This window comes from Tachypleus tridentatus, chromosome 13, assembly GCF_004210375.1.
Source record: "Tachypleus tridentatus isolate NWPU-2018 chromosome 13, ASM421037v1, whole genome shotgun sequence".
Lineage (NCBI taxonomy): Eukaryota > Metazoa > Arthropoda > Merostomata > Xiphosura > Limulidae > Tachypleus > Tachypleus tridentatus.
Window position 1 is genome coordinate 213,694,722 of NC_134837.1, and position 23,245 is coordinate 213,717,966.

Below are 23,245 nucleotides of genomic sequence, written 5' to 3' on the forward strand. Positions count from 1 at the left end.
TCTTCCTACTGTTAAATATACTCCTGACATCGAATCCAACTGAACTTACCGAACATTTTGCTGTTGCACATACGATGCTACAGATTGAGCAGAACCCGAACACATGGAGGAAGGCAGAGTACAGGAACTTATTCTGGAAATTCAGGTGAATCCGGATAGTTTTGATTAATTGGTCTACTTTGCCGCTTTAGTTGTATAAAACGCAATAAACCATAGGGCTCATTTTTTCTTTAAGAACTAACTTTTCCTAAAATCCTTCTTTTTATAGGAAAAAAGTGGTGTCTTCATCAAGGTTAAAGATATCGGAAATATTTCCGGAAAAGGAAGTAAAATCCCTCGAAAAAAAAATTTTGACATCTACAATTCATTGTATCTTGCTATCTTGTCCATCTAATAAAACTTATCTCATAAATTCATACTTACAGCTATAATTAAGAATTTTGCTGATAAGAAGGTAAGGGGAATATTTTAAAATTACCTTGCTGCGCTACTCTTCCCGTTGAATAATTTCAGATGCCAAAACACTGAGTATCGCGCAGAGGTTTAGGCTGGATTTTAAGCCTCGAGGATCTTTTCTTCTGAAGCTTTCCTTCAGTAAAGTCTCCACAAGATGTATCACGATAATATTATCGATACATTCACTAATTTTTAGTCCATTGAAATTGTGTGACAATTAGCTTTCTTCTGGTTAAGAATTGGTTTTCTTAGCTTAAAGGCAAGAAATTACGACATTATGAAGAATGAAGAAGAAACTGGAGGTATACATAACATCACATTCAAATAGACAGTGGATGATAATATAGTTATTCAGCAGTATGGTGATATTACCTTTCGTCCATAGTTCTGAATTGTGTTTTTATATGAGAAAGAACACGTGTAATTCTGCCCTTTTTGACAGTACTTTGATATTCACTCTCATCCATCTTTTGAATTCAGTTCTCATTCGTCTTCTTAGTTCAAGAGTTTACACTATTCTCTGTCACCAATCTTTCTGAATCTAGTTGTTACATGTATTCTTACTGATACACGTATTTAATAGCATTCTGATATTTATTGACCCTGTTCCTGCTTATTCCATTTTTACCCTAAACCATGCAGTTTTTGCCTTGCTTTAATAAATGAAACACTTTTTTGATCAGCGTCAGTTTGCAGCTCGTGAAATTAACTTTGTTTATAACATTCAAAGAAGTGATGAAAATACGTTTCTGCGTATGAGGGGGCTGCGATACATCCAGGTAACGTTTAGAGTTATTTACATAAGTTCTGAACTCAGGAGTATTAACGTCATCGAATCACGTGGTGGCAAGTCGCCAGGATAAAATGGCTCATAAAATATACATCCTCCGAATCGTAATGCATGATGAAGGGATCTTTGTAAAAGCAGAGTGAGGAATCGAAGACCTCTTCTCTTCAGGACTAGCTCGACAGTTGACAAAACAGTTCAACTACCTGTACCATCTAGGGAAAGCCACTAACCTGGCCATGTCTGGAAACAAATTGGATGACAGGATTTTTGAATATCCGAAACAATCAGTGTTGTATAAACTCTTTCCTAAAAGCACACCTGATCTTCATCGACTAGTTCCATCTGTACCAGTTACTTCCAGACAGTATTCTGTTCCTTCCACATCAGAAACGCGAAGAATAAACTGTGCTAATGATCTAGAGGTGCCCCAAAGAATGTGTAATCAGCCAGATGAAATTCAGAAGGCCAAATATGACACAAAACAGAATATCAAAAAAATTAATAGAACACGTACTTTAGAAATTCCACCAGAAAAATACTGCGTTGAAACAAATCGTAATTTTCATCGTCAACGTGTAGCCAGTGTACCTGACAACAGTATGATGAGCAAGGAAATTCATCCATTCTTCTCTAACGACGACTTGGCTTTTCAGCGACTTCGAAACTTCTCAATCGAGTCCAAACGAGTGATCAATAAAGGGGACTCTTTTCGTTTCAAAGAGGAACTTGCCCCTAAAACGTTAGATGTCCCACACCTCCCTGGTCAGTCAGTGTTACAAGTCTGTAAAAAGAGCAGCTACGAGGTCGTTGTTACAGGCTCTACCGAGGTTGGCAAATCGTCTTTGATATGCCAGTTCACTACCTCTGAATATATTTGTAGTTATGACGAAACTCAAGGTATGTATCAAATTCTTAGCAGGAAAGAACTAATTAATTAATTAATTACTAAAGAACTAATTTGTATCAATATTACCATTATTAAAAAATTAGGAGCTACTTCTGTAGGCCTTCTCCCTCAGAGGCACAGAGGAATATCTGCGGACTCACACCACAAGAAACTGCATTTCGATACCCGTGGTGGGCAGAGCACAAATAGCCCATAGTGTAGCTTTGTGCTTAATTTCAAACAAACAAACACTCTTGCAGAGAAATGATTAAGATCACTCAGCACTGGATAAAATAATGTTTTGCAATTCAGGTTTCTGTAATATTTTAAATTAATTTATTACGGTTTAATTTTAATAAAAAGGTGAAAACTGAGACTGAACCGAACCCTAACTCGGTTTCAGTTCTTTCTAGATGTTAATGTTATATTTCATTTCCGATCGAAACATTTATTTTTGCTTTTGCATCTGCACGAGTTCTTAAACAAGTCACGATGATTTCGTTTTTATATCTTATTCTGATTTCCGTATACGAACATTTAAAATCAAAACCACAAAACAGTCAAGAATGTTCCATAAACTTAATAAACAAAGAACAATGAATACAAAAATGAAAATCAGAAATATATATTAATTACAGAAAGCTGTAAAAAGTAGACAATTTCATTAACCCCTCATCCGAAAAAATTCATCACAGCGGTTCTCAAACTTTAGTGTCCGCCGGTGGGACAGCGTCAAGTCTTGGAACTTACAACGCTAAAATCAAGGGGTTCGATTCCTCTTGGTGGATAGAGCAGACAGCCCGATGTGGCTTTGCTATAAGAAAACACTTAAACTTTAGCAACTCAAGAACCACTTTTTATTATCCTGAATAAAAAAAGACTCCATATAAACGGAAAACTGTATTGCAGAATTAAATGTTTTGTCCCCCGCTAGTGCAGCGGTATGTCTACGGATTTACAACCCTAAAATAAGGTGTTCGATTCCCCTAGGTGAGCTCAGCAGATAGCCTGATGTGGCTTTGCTATAAGAAAAACACACACACATTAAATGCCTTAAATCGTATAAACATTTTTATTAGTTATTTTCCAAATGTTGGTGAAGAATCAGTATCAGAAATGTTTGTTTGTTTGTTTTTGAATTTCGCACAAAGCTACTCGAGGGCTATCTGTGCTAGCCGTCCCTAATTTTGCAGTGTAAGACTAGAGGAGAGGCAGCTAGTCATCACCACCCACCGCCAACTCTTGGGCTACTCTTTTACCAACGAATAGTGGGATTGACCGTCACACTATAACACCCCACGGCTGAAAGGGCGAGCATGTTTGGCGCGACAGGGATGCGAACCCGCGACCCTTAGATTACGAGTCGCACGCCTTAACACGCTTGGCCATGCCGGGCCAGTATCAGCAATACAAAACAAATTAAATGGAGTGGAGGAGGGGGCATATACTTATTCACAATCTTTCAAATGATACTACCAGCGGGGATCAGGAAATCATCTTTCATGGTGACAAATAACTGCAAAAACAGAAACGGGTGTGCTTGAAACTTATGTTACTGACTTGGTCATTTAGTCAATGTGTCACATGAGACGCCGTACTGATCTAATTATTTAGCCCACGTATCACAAGAAATGTTGTAGTGATCAGGTCATTTAGTTATGTTTTGCATGAGATGCCATTCAGGCTAAAATATCAAGTCATAATAAGAAATAAGTTGAAATTTCAACAGTATGATTATAATGAAATTTCACAGGGTTTGTTTGTTGTTTTTTTAAAATTAAGCACAAAGCTGCACAGTGGGTGTTCTGCCCACCACGGGTATCGAAACCCGGTTTTTAGCGTTGTAAGGGTTTGTTTGAAGACAGATTATATTGTTTGTGTCCCTCACTGGAACAGCAGTAATTCTTAAGATTTAAAACGCTCAAATCAGGGGTTCGATTCCCCTCGGTGGACACAGCAGATAGCCTGATGTGACTTTGCTATAAGAAATATATAAACACAAATATATATGTTTTTTTATTTATGGTAAACTTACTAACGCTATTTTCTGCTGTCCCTAATCAGAAGGAAAACAATTGGTCAGCAGCATCACACAATCCACTAAGAAAACTAAGGAACCGACTGCAATTTTTATAACGCATCCATAAGTTAAAGTGCAAAAATGATTCGAACCCGGCTAACTAGTTCAGAAATCCTGAGATATTCCAGAGGCTCAATATCAACGCCCGTTTGAAGATAGACTTTTGAAAACAATAAAATTATCAAATTTACAGAAACTACGAAACGTAGGGCTATTTAAATTACCTTTTTTTTATTTGTATTATACTGTCGGTATGTTATCTGCTTGTCAGGAGCGGTTATCCACACGTTGGGAGATGTTGGATAACTTCAAACTATTTTGATGAGTAATTAAGCAATTTATATGCACATCCAGGCTATGAACGTATAGCTTTAGGCGATTGGGCTAGTTTTATTTTCTCAACTTGATTTTTCAATTAAAATGTAAATTTAGGGTTTATAAAGGTGGTTCATTTGGTGTTGTGTCAGAATTTTTTGGTTTAAACATTTGGGTATACCATTCCCTATCCTTTTTTAATATTATAAGCTGCCTTTTTCTTCTAAGCCCCTCTAGTACAGTTCTACCTCTCCCAGTTCTCTGTACTTTGTTATTGTTTTTGTTTTACTCTGGCAATGTGTATTTATTTATACACTGATAAATACAAATGTGTAGACAAAAAATAAATAAAACACGCTAATGTCATCCCATTTTTGTATTCTTAAACTGGTCACCTGGATGACTTCTATTCAAATTACTGCAGCAAACATTAAAAATATTTGTAGTATGTTGTTTTATAGGCAAGGGCGCATTAACTTATAGGCTTTCAAAGCTTGGGTCTAAAGCGCCACATCTTAGTGAAAAAATCGAAATGGTTTTAATTTTTCTCAATTTTAAAATATTAAAAACATTTCTTAAGATGCGCCCCTTAAATTTTTGAATTTTGTAATACCTTCCTCCACATTTATACTTTTTCTCTCTGTTTCCTCTCACCTTTGTTATTTGATGTATTTTATAAAATCGAAACTTATAATAAAAACAAATTTTCATTAATTTTTGCATTTTAATTTACTGTTGTTGTCGTGTTGATTGATAGCCTTGTTGATGAGTCATTCGAGAAGAAAATGGCACCTTTCAAATAGTAGTTTTTAGAGCGTCAGTTAACCTCAATATGCCCCTGTTTATAGGCTCACATTTTCAGACTGTTTCACAGTATAAAATTGGATTCCAACACACAAGCATGTTAATGGTAAAAAACAAAATACGACATTGTTGGTATAATAAAATTAATTATTATTCTTATTAGATATTTCAGCTATTTAGTTTCAATAACACAATTATCATCATCAGGCACTGTGACTACAATACAGGCTAAGCTTACACTGCATTTACTAACCCTGATGACGTTAAAAGAAATTATACGACCACGTACTGAAAAACGACATAGATATATAGGCTCATATTTTGTTTACCCAGAGAATATACAACAGTTTCCTAACGTGGCTAGTTTAATTACTAATCAATCCATAAGCCAGAATATTTGATAAAACAAAAATGTTTTGGTTGTTGTGAAGCTCAAAAGTTTTCAATGGGTTATCTGTGATCTGCCCGTCACGGGTATCGAAGCCCCAGTTGTATCGTCGTAAGCCTGCAGACTTAGTGCTGAGCCACTGAAGAGCAACAAAAACTGATACAGTTTGAATTACGCCAAATATGAAGATTTTATCTCTCTTTTTTTTTAAAAAAAAACTGCTGTGAATGATTAAAGAACAATCCCATCAAAAATATTTAGACTGTATTAATCCAGGCAGGTTATTTGCAAAACGTCTATTATAACTTGTTTTATATAAAAAAATCTGTCTCTTCATATATGCAATACAGCAGTTCTAAACATATGTTTAATGCTTGGTATTTTACAAAAATTAAAAATTAGGAAGATAAAAATAGACTTTTTGGCTGCTAAAAGACCACAGAAACACAAACACGCATATATTTTATATATATATAAAACACTATAGCATTTCTTTCACTGTATCCACCCATTGATGTAAACCCAAACATTTATTTTGGTTTGGTTATTATTAAGTACAAGACTACACAGTGGATTACCTGTGCTTTGTCCTCTACGGGTATCGAAATCCAAATATATAGCTTCGTGAGACTACGGAGTTACCACTGAGCCGCTTACGTGCCAAACATTTGGTAGTCATCCAAAACTATATAAATTCAACACTTTCCTAAATATAACTATCTATTAGAGACCCATATAATACTTGGATAAAATAATCTGTTTTCGTTTTGTAACAGGAGAATTTTCAATCACGTATTAATGATTTCTTTATATTATATGTTTATCAAAAATCTTTTTTCTCTGAATTTTTCTTTGTTGGAACCTTTATATAACACCTTTCGCAGGTTACTCAGACAAGTGGGCCGAACGCAACCTATTGGTTAGAATGATATACTTCGGATGTGATGTTCGCGCCTGTTACCTCCGAAAAAACAAAAAATCGTAAAATAAATCGCGTCCCACAATTTAGAAGTTTGGGCGCATTATACAAGTGATGGTCAAATCCCACTATTTGTTCTGACAAGAGTAAACCCAACAGGTGAAGGTGAGTGGAGATGACTAGCAACTTTCCATCTAGTCTATTATTTCCAAATTAGCACAGAAAACCCTCGTATAGTTTGCGCGAAAATCAACGAAACAAACCTAACAATCAGGACATATTTGTTTCCATGTGTCCTTGCAAATCTCGCTCTGATTGGATCAACGTCTTCAATTCAACCAAGAGCTGCTGTTTAAAATAAAACTTTCTCTCACTGGATGAAAAAATCACATTTATATACACGAGGATAGGGGTTGAGATAAAAATGAAATCGTTTTTGTTGTTATTTTTCTAAAGGATTAATAAGTCTATAAAAACAATTCTGTTTCATGTAATATTTCTAATAAGAGTCAAGTAGGTCCAATAGACAGAAGAAAATGCTCGTTTATCAATGTTTTATTTCGTTTTTTTTCTTTCTAGAAGAAGGAGATGAAAAACTGGTAACAGTCATTTTAAACGGAGAAGAATTCGATCTTTTGTTTATTGAACAAACACTGAGGGAAAGAAAGGTATTTCATTTGGAAGCAAAAAAGAAAAATCAATTAATATATAGTTTGTGAATTTATTGTTCGTTTGTTTGTTTTTTAATTTCGCGCAAAGCTACACGAGGGCTATCTACGCTAGCCGTTCCTAGTTCAGCAGCGTTATAATATGACGGTCAATCCTACTATTCGTTGGTAAGAGAGTAGCCCAAGAGTTGGCGATGGGTGGTGATGACTTGCTGCCATCCCTCTAGTGCAGATAGAACTCATGTAGCTTTGCGCGAAATTCAAAACAAACAAACATTCACTTGGTTAATGTCATTTTTTATATAAATTTTATCAAAGTATTGAAATGAGCAACTTAGGAATCTGTGTTTTATTGGTTTAACGTTGGTACATTTATGAATTAAATTGGTATTTGTTGATCTAGGTTCCCTGAAAGCTGTAAAGATTATTCCGTTTTTTATTGCTATAATATCTTAATGTGTTCCAGTGCTACATTAGTCCAAGTAGAACAGGCATATTAACTGGTCTAATGAGCCCGGCATGGCCAAGCGTGTTAAGGCGTGCGATCTCGTAATCTGAGGGTCGCGGGTTCGCATCTCCGTCGCACCAAACATGCTTGCCCTTTCAGCCATGGGGGCGTTATAATGTGACGGTCATTCCTACTATTCGTTGGTAAAAAAGTAGCCCAAGAGTTGGCGGTGGGTGGTGATGACTAGCTGCCTTTCCTCTAGTCTTACACTGCTAAATTAGGAACGGCTAGCACAGATATCCCTCGAGTAGCTTTGTGGGAAATTCAAAAAAACAAAACTGGTCTAATGTACTGTTTGTATATTTTAATTATGTTTTCTCATTGCCATGTCTTATTTCAGATTTAAGTGGTATGGTTATTCCACGTTTATTTTAGGATCATGCTTTTGCCGATGGATGTGAGGATATTTAGAAAAGCTGAGTTTAAGTGCGTTGAAGGAGGTTTTTTTTTTCAGTATTTTAATCGGTTTTGAAAACAGAACAAGTTTTGTTTTAGGGTCATTTATTTTCATCCTGTGTTTCGACAATTTGATTCAGACCAGGTTGTAAATTTATAGTTGCAATTGAGGGCGTTGCAGAGCTTTTCCAGATCGCCACAACGTCTGACGTTAAATTAAAATTTGGATCATTTAATGGTATATCACATACATGAAGAAAAGGATAAGACTAACTATCTCTACCTGGAACGCCTGCCTCAGGAGTAAAATATTCTGAATTGGTGGTTCACATTTACTATACATTTTCCATTTTCTAAAAAGTTAGGAAACCAGTGAATAACACCTATTGGTAATTTCCACCGTTTGAGTTTAAGACTCAAACCATTATGCCATACAGTGCTGAGTGCTTTTTATATATCAAGAAAACGGGCAGTAATGCATTTTTTATTATTAAAACTATCTACCATTGTTTCAGTTAACCTAACCAAATGATCTCTTGTTTGCCGAAATTTTCTGAAACCATTTTAAACTTTAGTTAATTTTGATGTGACCTCCAGAAAAGTGGAAATCTTACTGCTAATAATCCTACAGAACTGATCAGACTAATTGATCGGTAGCTTACCGGTTTATTCGCTGGTTTGTCTTACTTTGGAAACATAAAGACATTAGCTTGCTTCCAAGAGGTTGGGGTATAACCAGAGTTAATGGAAAGGTCAAAGAATGCTATTAAGGGTCAAACAATTTTTGAGTACTCTTTATTTTAGAAAAATGGCTTTGTATTCCATTCTCAGCTGGAACTTTATTTTAGGTTTGTTTTCTAGAGATAATGTTTTTTGTTTTTGTTATTGTCTATGTTACTTTACTTGTATAATTATTGTTGCTTAAAATTTGTGGGTTTGTTGCAGTTACTTGGAAATTTAGTGGTAGCCCGTAAGTCCCTACTCATCCATATGTTATTATGTTATATTCAATAATACTAATGATGAGTTGAAGGCAGCTGTTACCGCGGCATTTGGAACAATAACCCCTGCTATGTTGAGGAAAATGTCTCACAGAACATGGCGTCGCATAATATTATGCAGCGAGAATGAGGGACAGCACGCAGATACACTGGATACATAAGATATATGGATGGGTAGGAACTTACGGGCCATCCTGTATATAGTCACTTACTGTGTTACAATAACGTAAGTCTACATCTGGTTCTTTGTGTGTTTTAAAGAGTTTCCTTAGCTGCTTTTTTAAAAACTCCAGATTTTTGATGGTTTGTAAGACTGAATATGTTTTACACCCATATGTAAATCACTTCAGATGTGGCCAAAAGTTTTAGGATCTTTATTTACCTTTGAACAATTGCCACACTTATAGTGTTTAAACTGTTATATTTCGTTTCTTATTTGGTTTCTCAGATTGTTTATTTTAGTTTTCATGTATGGATCTCTTGTACTGATCTATCAACTTCTCAGGTGATGACGTTATTTCACAATGTGAAAAATCACACCATTTGGATGTGATGTTTCCATTCATTTTGAGTATTCTTTGTGCTACAACTTTGGTAAGGCACTCAGTAATTGTTTAATAATCAACAATATCAGATAAACTATCTGATATATTTATTGTTGTTTTTGGTAATAACTGATCTGGGAAATTTAAATATTCTTCTCAGTTGGCTTTTTTTTTTGTAATTTAGATTTTCTTATGGGTTAGCTTATTGTTATGAATACGAAATCAAAAATATGTTAATTAGTAAATTATCACAATCACTGTTAAATCCAACATTAAAATTTGAACATTTATTACTAACATTTGATGAACTTATACACAGATTTAATGTATTGAAAGATAGTGTGTGTTGGAGTCGTAGCATTCAACATCACATATACACTACTTTCTAGAAATTCCAACTACTTTCTTCCAGTCGCTGTGGTTTTCTTAATCTAAAATATTTATGTTTGTTATTCAGATCTGCAATAATTATTACGTTATTATTATTTTGACTTAGGTTATTTAATAAACTAATACCCTTTTTTTAGGGTGGAGAACAATAAATATATACCTGTTATTGTTACTATAATTATTTAATATATGCATATCTATTGCTATACATTCGTTGATAATTTTAACCTCTATCTCTGTTACAGGGCGCAGATAGCCTAGTTGCTTTGCACCAATAAACGTCAACTAACCTTGTTACATACAGATGGGGTTGTCTTGTAAATTACAGTAATACTTTTATTTGGTTAAGTTTTATTTACTCTGTATTTTCTTATTGAATTATAACTTACTAATTTTAAAGTACTATAAGTTTTTAACATAGTTTCTGTTATAACTAAAGCATCAATATATGCATGTACTAATATATTCTTGATCTGGTGTATCTTGGAAGCAAGACTACCTTAGATATGTATATGTTATACAAAGAGTGAAGTTTTAAGACACGAATTGTAAGTGTGACATGATTAGTATAATGTGATTTTTCGCTCTTGTAACTATAAGCTTTAAGCAACCTTTTTATTATTTTGAGGCTTTTGAAGTTATTTAACAAAGTGATAGAAAGCGTGTTCAGTTGCTTCCATTATTGGATTTTTTAAAATATATTTTGGTATAACAATTGTATTCGTTAGTTAGTTCATTCATTGAGTTTGTTTCACATTTTCCCTTATTTTATGGTTGTGACTTCTTTGAATGCTTGTAACTAGTTTTGGTGAGAAGTGCTTTTGTGTTTGTGTTTCAGGTGTAGGTAGAAGAAGTGTTTCATATGGTGTTTGTTTTGTTTCCTGTCAGTTTGGTCCAGTTATACTGCAGTTAATATTATGTATTCTTGTATTTTACAATTACAATAAAATGAATTTCGTTGTTCTCTCTTGGATTGAGTAATGTGATGTTTCCCACCACAGTCCACGCAGCATGGGAGGAAATTAAAGGCCGCTTCTACATGGCCGTACAGTTGACAATTGTATCATAGTGTTAGAACTACTGAGGGCACCTCAATTTCTTCTACTTGAAATCTCTAATACCAGAGAATGATTTCATTTGATATAAAATTCTGGACAGCTTATGCGTATTCTGTATAAACTTCGATTATGTTTGTGTGTTCCTGTGTTTTTGTTGATGAAATTCTTTGAACCTTTGTAAAAGATATGTTGTTTTGTGTTAATTATTCTTCTATTTGTTGTGTTTAGCTGTTTTAATGAATTCCTCTGATTACAAAGCATTGTGTTTGTGGTTTCATCACTGTTAAGTGTAAAGAAATATTTCAAGATTTGAAAGCATCTTTGGGGGAATTTCGAAGTAGTATGTTTAGTTCAGACGGGTCTGTACTTCTGATTAAAACGCCATCTTTAGTTAAGCGTTTGATGGCTATTTGTTTAGTATTTGGCTTATATATCCTAACTTCCAGGGGCGTAGATTTTTTACAACTAATGAGGGGGATGATTTTTGCAACCACTTATGTGGACTGTTCAATTTGCAAATTGGTAATCTCTGATTACGTGTACATGAAAGCTGTAAACATGCAGTAACACAGTAATCTTGTTGCCACGATACTTCAAAGTTTCCATGTAGGTTTGTATAAGTGAGGTGTTGTGAACATTTTCAAAATGTTAATAGAATAAAGACAAATGTGTCACAAATTAACTGCCACATGAATTTATTCCTGCACACTGCAGAGTATAAAAGATAGCCATTATATTTGACAAGGTTACTAATAATTATCATTGCATGAATTACGTTTTCAAATATCAATAAAATTAGTAATTACCCTTGATAAGTTTATATCTACTGAAAAACTGTTCATGTTGTTTGATAAAAATAATTAAAATGTCTTTGCGAACTCTTGAAAATTGAGTCCAGTCAGTGCATCAAGTATAGTCGAGGATATTGTTTCACCAGTTGTATTGGAAACACTGTACAAACCAAGAAATGTCTCATGGACGTAAAGGTTCTCATCTACGTATCGTACACATATTGCTTCCTGTTCGGGACCTGTAACATCTTGAGTGCCATCAACCATTAATGTAAAGATTTTACTTTGCTGCACTTCGTGTGCTATGTTCCTCAGTATTTGATGGCTGAACATCTCCATTATTTCACTCTGAGCCTGGAATGATGTGAATGTGGTTTTCTTTGACAAGTAGCCGTCAACTCAGGATCTTCCTCTTCCAGGAGCTTCATTAACTGCAGGAAGTTCCCTTCCGTATCAGTATGTCCACGTAATGCTAAACCTTGACGCAGTAAGAAACGTAAACTTCTGAATATTTTGGCTAGACTTCTTTTGCATTCTTCCTGCTGCTTCTATTTTCCATCATGTAGCTGGACAGTCACTGGAGTTACATCAAGTGAACCTTCTGGAGATATAGCGAATCTGTGCTGAGAGGAGGATTGGTGTTCGTTGAATTTCTGTTTTGCCTTTTTGCAGTTACAAAAACCGGTGGATATGAAGGTGTACTCCACTGGCCTCTCCAATGTCCCTGTAAAAAGTCCTCTACTTTCCGCCTTGGCACAACGAAAGCATATGACTTTTTGAGTCTGATTGTCGAAGTGCAGCCATGGGAACTCATTAAATCACTTGCCCTAGAAGTTGATATTTTGAGATTTTGCTTTCTGTTGTGGTATTAGTTGTACGTCTGGATCATATGGTTTTCCACACTGTATCTGTGGAGTGTCAGATTTTTCATTACTGCACAAACTTGTTTCACAACTATCTGGTGGTTCATGATGTGCAATAATTGCACAAGCATTTTCAGACTCATCCTCTGACGAACATGGTATTTCCTCTGTATGGCAAGTTTCTATTCCTTTGCTTGAGGTTGTTGGATTATCTGCATCTGCAGTGTCACTTGTAGTACTAGTAACTGGCTTGCAGAACTGTCTAATATTGAAAAGTTTCAAACACTTGCTTGTCATAATTGGAATCTGTTTCCCAGATGACTCAACAAGCTAAAATACAGTCTTTATTGAAAAACTCTAACGTACAACGAACGAAGACAGAATAAAATTGAAGTAGGACTGAACTGTACAATGTATTTTAGGCGAATGCGCGAACCTCACAGTGACTACCAAGCCGACTGACCGCCTGGGCATCGCTGGAACAATACTGTGTGCTAGTTACATCACAAGTAACTGCAAGTTTCTCGAAAAATACTTAAACAATCGCAAATATATTATATTCCTGTTAAAGCTCATCAAAAGGCAAACGCGTTGTGATATAATGTCTATAAGCATGTCTATTGAATAAAAACATCTAAACAAAAACTAGCAATACAATTCAAGTAGAGGCTTCAGGCCTTTGAAATCGGTCCTTTTGTGTTCTGATTATACAAGAAAATACAATATTTTTACTATCTATGATAAGAGAATATATTGTTCTTTTATCATAAAGCACCAGCACTTTATTAGAGGGCGGTGATAATCTGAAATTTCATGGATTAATGAGGGCCACAAACACAGGTTTAATGGTCAGTGGCTTCGGCAGCTGAGGAGAGTAAGGCGTTCGACAATAAAACCGGCTAGACATGAATAAGAACAAATGGCGTAGGAAAACCGCACAATATACACATAAGATTGATGCAGCTATAAGCTACAAATGGCCTGCCAGATCTCGATCACAGAAGTTTACGCTTGGGAGTAATATTTTCGAATTTCATGCTTTGTTCAAGCTGTTGTGATGAAAATGTTACTTAATCTTACACTACATACAAGACGTAGGTAGATTCTGTGATAGTGCTTGTAAACCTTGCATGTATGCTTAGGCCTACTGACTGATACTTACGAACTATCGCTTAGAAGCACGCCTATATTAAAGATGTACATTTCGGCTACTGAAAAAGCCTACATCTAGGCCTAATTATGTAATTCTATTGGTAAGAACACGAAAATCACAAGAACAAAGACAAAATTTGTAGGCCTGTGATGCAATAAAACAATTCAACAGACCAAACTGTAGGGAGGATGATTGTATGCACCATACCCCCACCTAAAATGAAGGGGGAATGTATCCCCCATCCCCCCAGGATCTATGCCCCTGCTATCTTCAACCACTAATTTTAGTTCTTCATATAACTTAATACATCTTCGTTTATTACGACATATTCTGGGGTTCTTTTGTTGTTTGTTTTACTTGTGGTTGTTTCGAAATCGCGTTTGTTTTACGTTCCTTACTGGTTACGAGTGTGAAACTGTCACTTGTTATTTTAGTGTAGAATTATACAGGGCGTATTTCAGTATGGTTTCTCAGCAACATTATGAGTTGTATCCATTTCTTTTTCACTATTTCATGGTCCAGAGAGCTAGCGATGGCCTTCTGTAGAAATAGTGTTAAGTTCATTCTTAGCAACTAAAATTAGGTTGTCCAAGTTTGTTTTACTGTTACTAAAGGCGCCATGTACACAAGACTTACTGTATAAGTTGCTTCTTCAGTTACAGGTATACTTATAGAATCGGGGACTCTAGTTCTTGTATTCGTAGTTGATTTCATTGCTGAATCCTTCAGGATAAAATGCGCACAACGACCACACGCTTTCCACAGATTTCTTTGTTGTATTTATTTGTTTTGACTTTTGTCCTGTCGATGACGTACCTATATATTAGTAGAAAGCTGTTTCGTTGCCACTGCTTCTTTAAGAGATTGTCGTGTGTATATGTCCAAGCGTAGCAAAGATCGCCATTTTTCTGAATTAGGCTTAATGTGATGTCCGTTTAAAACGGTTTTATCTCAACCTAAAATATATATGTCTTACTACTTCAAGCGCTCAAATCAGAATCTTCAAACATGCACACTGTCTAGATCCTTTCTATCGATCTGGGAGGGCCAGATATTATCTTAGTAGCTTGCATACCGTAAATGAAAATTTTAGATTCTAATATTCTTTTCATGATTCTTATCTGATTATTGGTATTATATAGTCTGGATATGGACAATAATTTGCTTCATAATATTCTGTATTTGTGACTTGTGGGATTTGAATTATGAAGTTACATAATTAGGTGGATTACATCTGGTATTACTGGAGTAAAGCGTTGTTTGACAATTGCTATGTATCGGGTGATGCAATCTTCTCGATTTTGTAGGTTTTGATACTGTCAAGAAAGTATTTTTTACTGCTTCTATAATTAAGTTTACTGTTTATTCTTGGGTCGTTTAGGTTGAATGAAGGTTAAAATATACTTTCGTTAACGCCAAATTTTATTTGGTATATATTTTCGCTAATGAAAAACATTTTCATAAAAATAACGAATGACGGACAGTGTGCGAAACTTCTAACGCACGATGACGCCAGTATCGATGCAGTCCTAACACTGTACCTGCATGCTTCGGTCAATAAGTCCGTTTGAGCAGTACATGAATTTCATTCAAAAACATGATAATTATTTCATCAATTCCACTAAAATTGGTGATAAATGTGAAAATTGCAATTTTAATATGACTAAGACGGAAGTCAAATGCAGTAAAGTTTAACCTATTGGCAGAAAAACAACATAATAGCCCTGGCATGGCAAGGTAGTTAGAGCGCTGGACTCGCAATTTGAGGCTCGCATCGAATCCCCTTCCCACCAAACATGCTTGCCGTTTCAGCCGTGGGGACGTATATAATGTAACAATCAATTCCATTATTCGTTGGTAAATGAGTAGCCAAAGAGTTGATGATGACTAGCTGTTTTCTCTCTAGTTTTAAACTGTTAAATTAGAGACGGCTAGTGCAGATAGCCCTTGTGTAGCTTTGTGCGACCGTCACTCCAAAGAAGTTAATGTTCTAAGTGGTGTGTTCAAACAACAAAATAATATATATTATGTATATACATTACTTTTATAATATCTACTAACAACCACTTCCCAGACCTACTATAGATTTTAACATACATCGTAAGTATTATAAAAATATTACTATCTATCAAGTATCATGCGTTACATAAGCCTCGTCATAGGCCTATAAAATGATTTTTTTTTACAATAGGCTTAGCTGAATGGGACGTGGTGGGGAGAGTATATTAGTTCTCTAATTTGTACAAAATTGTGCAGGCCTCTTTTATGAAGTCAATAAACAGGATATTAGTAGTCAGAGATATGAATACTTTTCGTCCAGTTTCATCAAAGGTAGAATTGAAATAGTTCGTGATGTAGTGGGCTAATATTTCTTTGATTGGCTCCACTCACTGCTGTGTGCTGTAGTTTCGCTTATTGAAGACTCATCAGCACAGCTCGAGATGGCAAATCAAAGAAATGCATGTAGGCTTCTCCTAACGGTGATCTGTATACAACAGCAATGGATTTCTAAGCCTTAAGTTACTTCACTGGTGATTGAAAATGACTTAAAAACCCATTAAGGATATTAGTAGGCCTAACGGGCCAATAAGAACGTAGATCTAAATATATATAGGCCTGTATATAAGCCTATTATATAGGCTATATGACATTTTGCGATTTTACGAAATATGATTTACACATAACAGCTTGAGCCTCTTAAAGAATTATGATTGGGTATATTTAAGCCATGACATAGAAATTATGTACACAAGATCATATATAATTTCAAAAGGCCATGGAAATAAGACTGTTAGTAATTGTTGATACATTATGACAGTAGAACCTAGGTCTAGTATTATCGCTTACCTCTAAATACACTCTGTTTTTATGCGTTTCGTTTTGAACCCTCTTTGCTTCAGTTCTTTTCTCATTTTGGATAAGAATCTATGCTTCGAATCTGCCAGCAGAGAAACGGGTCTCTCATATTCTGTATCGTACAATCGGCAACCTGTATACATGAAATAATTTAACAGACGACAGAGATAGGGACCACTTGATTTTATTGCCATCTAGTGAGTACTTCCTGCAATGATCCTCATTATATTTGTACTCTCGTAAAAAGCAGTTTCTATAGCACGCCGCTCACAGTTACTAAGGCCTAACTTTCATCTTTTCTTTCAGACGCTCTCTTGCACTATTGCTTGCAGGTAAAATAACTTAAGAATTTAAATCCAAAATTGTAAGATTATACAAATGTTTCTCAAACTCTTTTATCATATTCTATAATGTTTGAGAAGTAATTAATACAGAATCACCTACATGATTCTTGCAAATATGAAATAAATAACTCTTATTTCAGGATCCGGCATGGCCAGGTGGCTTAGGCACTCGGCTTGCAGTCTAAGGGTCATGGGTTCAAATCCCCGTCGCACCAAACATGTTTTCTCTCTCAGCCATGGAGTCGTTATAATGTTACGGTCAATCCCACTATTCATTGGTAAAAGAGAAGCTCAAGAGTTGGCGGTAGGTGGTGACGACTAGCTGCCTTCTCTCTAATCTTACATTACTCAATTAGGGACGGCTAGCGCAGATAGCTCTTGAGTAGCTTTGCGCGGAATTCACAATAAGAAAAATAACTCTTATTTAAAATTTGTTGAACTGTATTACAATGTTTCCAAATATATTAACATTGGCATTATTTTGAATAAATTTCAACTATTTTTCTTGAAGATACACACAAATTAAATGAACAAAAAATAGTCAAACTACATACCCAAAAAATATTTAACTATTCACTTTATCCAATTCATCTCAAAATACACTACTTCATACCTAAATTTATTTAAGAATCGATAACATTTTCAAACGTACTACTTTTGTTTTGCTTCTGGCATTATTTAAATTTTTGACTTTTTTTTTTAATTTCAAGCAAAGCTACACAATAGTCATCTGCACCATCCAGCATCACTTATGTAACGAAAAACATTATATTTTCGAACATTATAACTATTGATTCGAATTTTGCACATGTAATTTCCCTGCATTACAAAGTTATATTAAATACATTGTTGTCAGCCATTGTTACTACCAAACATGCTCGCACTTTCAACTATGGGAGAATTACAATTTTACAGTCAATCCCACAATTCGATGGTAAAAGAGTAGCCCAAGAGTTGGCTGTGGGTGGTGATGACTAGCCACCTCCTCTCTAGTTTTCACTTCTAAATTAGAGATATCTAGCGCAAATAGCCCTCGTGTTGCTTTGCACGAAATTTCAAAACAAGCCATTATTATGTAAACAGAACTTTTATCATGATAAGTTAGTTAGCTGTTTATTGTATTACAATTAACACATTCATACAAAAGTTCCGAATTAAATGTATGAAGTAATATATATATATCAAAATCAAACAAATATAAAAAGTGTTATAAATAAAAAAAATAGTTTGGTTTCAATTTCGCGCAAAGCTACACGAGGGATATCCGGACTAGCCGTCCCTAATTTAGCAATGTAAGGCTAGAAGGAAGACAGCTGGTCATCACCACCCAACGCCAACTCTTAGGCTACTGTTTTACCAATGAATAATGGGATTGACCGTTACATATAACGCCCTCACGGCTGAAAGGGAGAGCATGTTTGTTGTGAAGGGGATTCGAACCCGCGACCCTCGGATTACGAGTCGAGTGCCTTAACCACCGATCCCATAAAAAAAGAGATAGGCTATCGACACTTTTATTTTAACTTTTTGTAATTTATTTAAATAAAGACCTTTATCTTATTTTTTTGTAATTTTTCCAAGCATAAAAATTATCACCATTATTTATTTTCTAATAAGTGTATTTATGACACACAAAATAAATTGTTTAATATTATTATAATATTCATCGTAAGAGTCATATTATTTTCAGTGCTAAATCATTTTTCTTTAACGTATTCTTACCAGACAGACATGGATCTTACCTTACCAACTGATAACGCTGATGCCTACGTGGTTGTATATTCAGTAACAAATAGAGAAAGCTTCCACCGAGCCAAAAACATTTTAAACTACATCAAAAAACAAAATGATGAAGACAAGAAAGCCATTATTTTAGTTGGAAACAAGACGGACTTAGCACGGTTAAGGACCGTTGGAACTAATGGTAAGAGATGCAGCTTAATTGGTTGTTATAGTTAGTAGTTATTGTCATCAGAAATTTTGTTGATATCTTCTTCACATAATTTTGATTTCTTCCACTGCTCCAACACTTTGAACACTTGAGAATTCTTGTTCTTTGGTCACTTTTACTGTTGTAGCCACTTTATTCCTGTTCGAAAATTTTGACGTAAAAAGATAAAAGTAAAGTCAGGCTTTACTATGTTAATTTTCGGGGATACAAACATGGACGTATGCATAAAGTTTTCCAGGATGGGGGAACAAAGTAGTGTGAAATTGTGAATTGAATTGAACAAATCATGTAAGTATGCTGAATGAATCAGTAAAAAGGATTATGTTCCTCATTTTTCAGATTGGGTAAAGTACTCCTCTTGCCTCCTCCCCTGGCTTCATATTACACTACAAAATTGACATTTCTCCAGTTCAAATCAAAAGAAATTTAATTCTCCTTTTGATGTATTTTTCTCTCACTACAGGAGCAAGTTCACCGACAGGAATCGAACACCTGATTTTAGCATTGTAAATCTGAAGAGTTAACGCTGTCCCACCAGGAGACATTATTATGCTCTAAGGACGTTACAAATTTAAAAAAAGATTTATATATATTTTTTTATTTCGCGCAAAGCTACATGATGGCTATCTGCGCTAACCCTCTCTAATTTAGCAGTGTAACACTAAAGAGAAGGCAGCTAGCCATCACTACCCACCTCCCACTCTTGGGTTACTCTTTTATCAACAAATAGTAGGATTGACTGTCACATTATAACGTCTCCACGGCTGAAAGGGCGAGCATGTTTGGTGGGATAGGGATTCGAACCCGCAACCCTCGGATTACGAGTTGAGTGTCTTAACCACCTGGCCATGTCGGGCCCAACAATAAGCTATTCTTACAGTATTTGGTGATTCTATCCACTCGTTTATATTACGTGAACAACAACAAAAATGATTGACATTTCTATTTAATACAACAGTGAAGCACAAGTAACCTGAAAATATGATACAATCGTGCTCTCTGTCCACGTAACTACTTCGCAGGGTGTGGATGGATCTTCATCAAATTTTGTATGGTTCATTAGGCCCATATGAGGATACACAGAAATTTTCATCTTTCCATTTTGCAGTTTTTATGGGCGTTTTTTCCAGTTCTTCAACCCGTGTTGAAACAACTTTACTACATTTGACACAGAGGTTTGCAGAATCAAGGCACATACATCAAAATTTGCAGTTACACATTTTGTGCTTAGCTTTTTTTTTTTTCTCAATTACATATAAAGGAAGCAACTTTTCATATCCTAAGATAACCTTTCATTAATCATGGATTTACATAACTTCCGTCCATTGAACGGGTACTCCCACTAGTTATGCAATAATTAAATACATTTTGCATATCCACAACAGAAGAAAGGTTATTACTAATAGGATTTTGTTCTAAAGTTACATCTATTATAAACATTCTTTCTCACTTTTTTTTTCTCTTTCAGCTGGCAGAGATTTGGCAACATCTCAGAGATGTAAATTCATTGAAACTTCAACAGGCATCAATTTTAATGTCGACGAACTACTGGTTGGAATACTCAGTCAAATTCGGTTGAAGCGCTCTCATGCAGACAGATGCGAAAAGCAGCGCAATTCAGTGAGTTTGGACACAACCATAGGTCTATCATTAAGAGCAGACAGTTCCTTTAGAGTCAAGGGTAGGGTCATACAGTTCTTTCAAAAAACCTGTTGCAAATCGAAGTCTTGTGTGAATCTACAAATTATATAAGAACAAATCAAGTTAAGAGGAACATAAAGAAAAGCATAACAAAAAACATTATCTACACTTTACATGATTTGTATCACAAATGTTAGACCTCTTGTTTTCTAATGCTTCCATAGCTTATGATATTTAAACCATTACACGGTTTATACCGTTTAAAGTGTTTTAGGAAGTTATTACTGTTGTTAGATAATCTCACGACCGGGATATATAAAGATTTACTTTATTTGGTGCAAACGATTAACAAATTCTGATCAAAAGTAAGCCACGTAGTTAAGAATTAGATTAATTTTATAAATAATTTATAAAATAATAAAGTCGATACTGCATAACAAATCACTTGGAAACAGTTTATATCATAAATCACAACACCAGGAAATTGAATATATGATTATAAGAATGCACTGAAGTAATGCTGATCATATTTTCGGGCGTAATTCCAAATGCGTCACGTGTTATAGTAAAACCACTTGGGGCTATCTGCTGTGTCCACCGAGGGAAATCGAACCCCCGAATTTAGTATTATAAATTCGAAGACTTGCCGCTGTCCCAACGTGGGACAGGTCACGTTTTGAACGTTTTTATAATGTATACTACAGTGCAACCTATTTTTCTTAATTATATTTAATATTTTTCATAAAAAGAATTGCTAAGATGAAGGTCAAAGGAAATTAAAATTAATTGTAAATAAAGTGTTCTCAATAAAGCTGAACATTTTTATAGGTCAATATTGCTGAACACTTCTATAGATACTAAATAAACACACAATTCTGCATTACTTTGAATTAATTGAAGCCAGGTTTTTTTATACGTTTTATAGATTTCATTCCTTTAAGAGAAATCTCCAATTCTGTGATTTAATGGAATTAAAATGTTTTGTTAAATCTGTTTGTTATTGGGCCAATCGGTATAATGTTATACTTTGTTAGTTGTACTGCTCTTTAAGTTCATGATACAAAAATATCTTTATTTTTCTTATTACGTTTAGAAAGAAGACATGTAAAATAATCCATTAATTTATCTGCTCGTGCATGTAAATTAAATATTACATTAAGTATTATTAGATGATATTTTACATATTACAAGTTATGAGCTGTCTTCAGTATTATATTTTAAAGTTGCTGTAACAAAACTCTAAGTTACAATTTAAACACCAGATGGCGCAAGATTTTAAAGAATGGTATATGTTGTAAACATACAGTACATTATTTCTTATTTGGTCAAATAACTTGATCATTAGTTTAGGCAAATAAATAAAGAATGTTAACTGACAGGTTTTTCTAAAGCATGAGACTGTGAAACAGAATTTTATAAATTTCTTAAACGGAATCAAATATGCAAATTGATATTCCAAATTACTAAGTTAATAAAAGTTATCACTTTTCCTTACGCCCTCCACCCAAATACTGCAAATAAACAGTCTATAAATATTAACAAAGTGTAAAGGCAATACATTAAATTTATTTCACTTTTTTCATGACGAAGTACTGGCATGTACAATGGACTAGTTTTAATATAAAAAATCTACATGAAACAATGCAACATCAAACAATGCCTTTCTTCATTTTAATACAGCAGAATCACAATTAATTCAACAAGTACTACTGAGGTTTCAGAATTTTTATTTTTAAGGTATTATTTCACACCCACAGTTTAAGTGAAAATAAAACTATTTTATTTCTTCAATAACAAACGTTTGCCACTTGCCTATTCCAAAATTTACTTCAAGCAACTGCGCTATCGTGTTGTACATGTAAGACCGTAACAAAAAATGCTAAATTTTTATTAAACAAAAGTTAAAAATGATCATCAAACAACATAAAAACTTTATATACTTGGAGAATAAACCCCTTATCTAATTTTTAACCACAATCAAGTCTGACACTACGGTGATCAGACTTGGGTATTAATAACTCTGAAGAAGCTGTAATAACTTTTCGCTGCACGTGGCACCCTCTCTGCAAGATATGAAAGATCATCCATGAGGAAAGGAGGAATTATTTGTTTTCTTATAGCAAAGCCACATCGGGCTATCTGCTGGGAATGGAGGGAAGGAAAAAAAACAACTTTCTATTTAATAGAGCCAGTCGATTTATTATGTTGTTGGACAACTTTTATCAACGCAATCTGTAAGTTGTGAGTGTCAGTGATTTAATTATCAAATTACTTATGTATAAACAGATCCTAAATTGTGATGTGAAATCTTAAATTCCGCCATATTTTCAAGAATATCTATGTTAAGTGTACGTTTCAGGAATTAAGATGGGTTCTAAAATCACAGTCATCTGGCTTGAAGAAGAATTATCTAAGACACCTAAGTAATTTATCACCACTCTT

The 23,245-nt window shown here is 34.7% G+C and overlaps 1 protein-coding gene across 1 annotated transcript; it reads left to right on the plus strand.

Annotated features, from left to right (window-relative positions):
- Positions 1-339: 339 nt before the first annotated feature.
- LOC143238655 (GTP-binding protein REM 1-like) lies at positions 340-22,675 on the plus strand. Its single transcript, XM_076479070.1, has 4 exons — positions 340-2,143; positions 7,218-7,306; positions 18,937-19,135; positions 20,631-22,675. The coding sequence occupies exons 1-4, from the start codon at positions 1,483-1,485 to the stop codon at positions 20,912-20,914; spliced, it is 1,233 nt and encodes a 410-aa protein (XP_076335185.1). The 5' UTR covers positions 340-1,482; the 3' UTR covers positions 20,915-22,675.
- Positions 22,676-23,245: the final 570 nt, after the last annotated feature.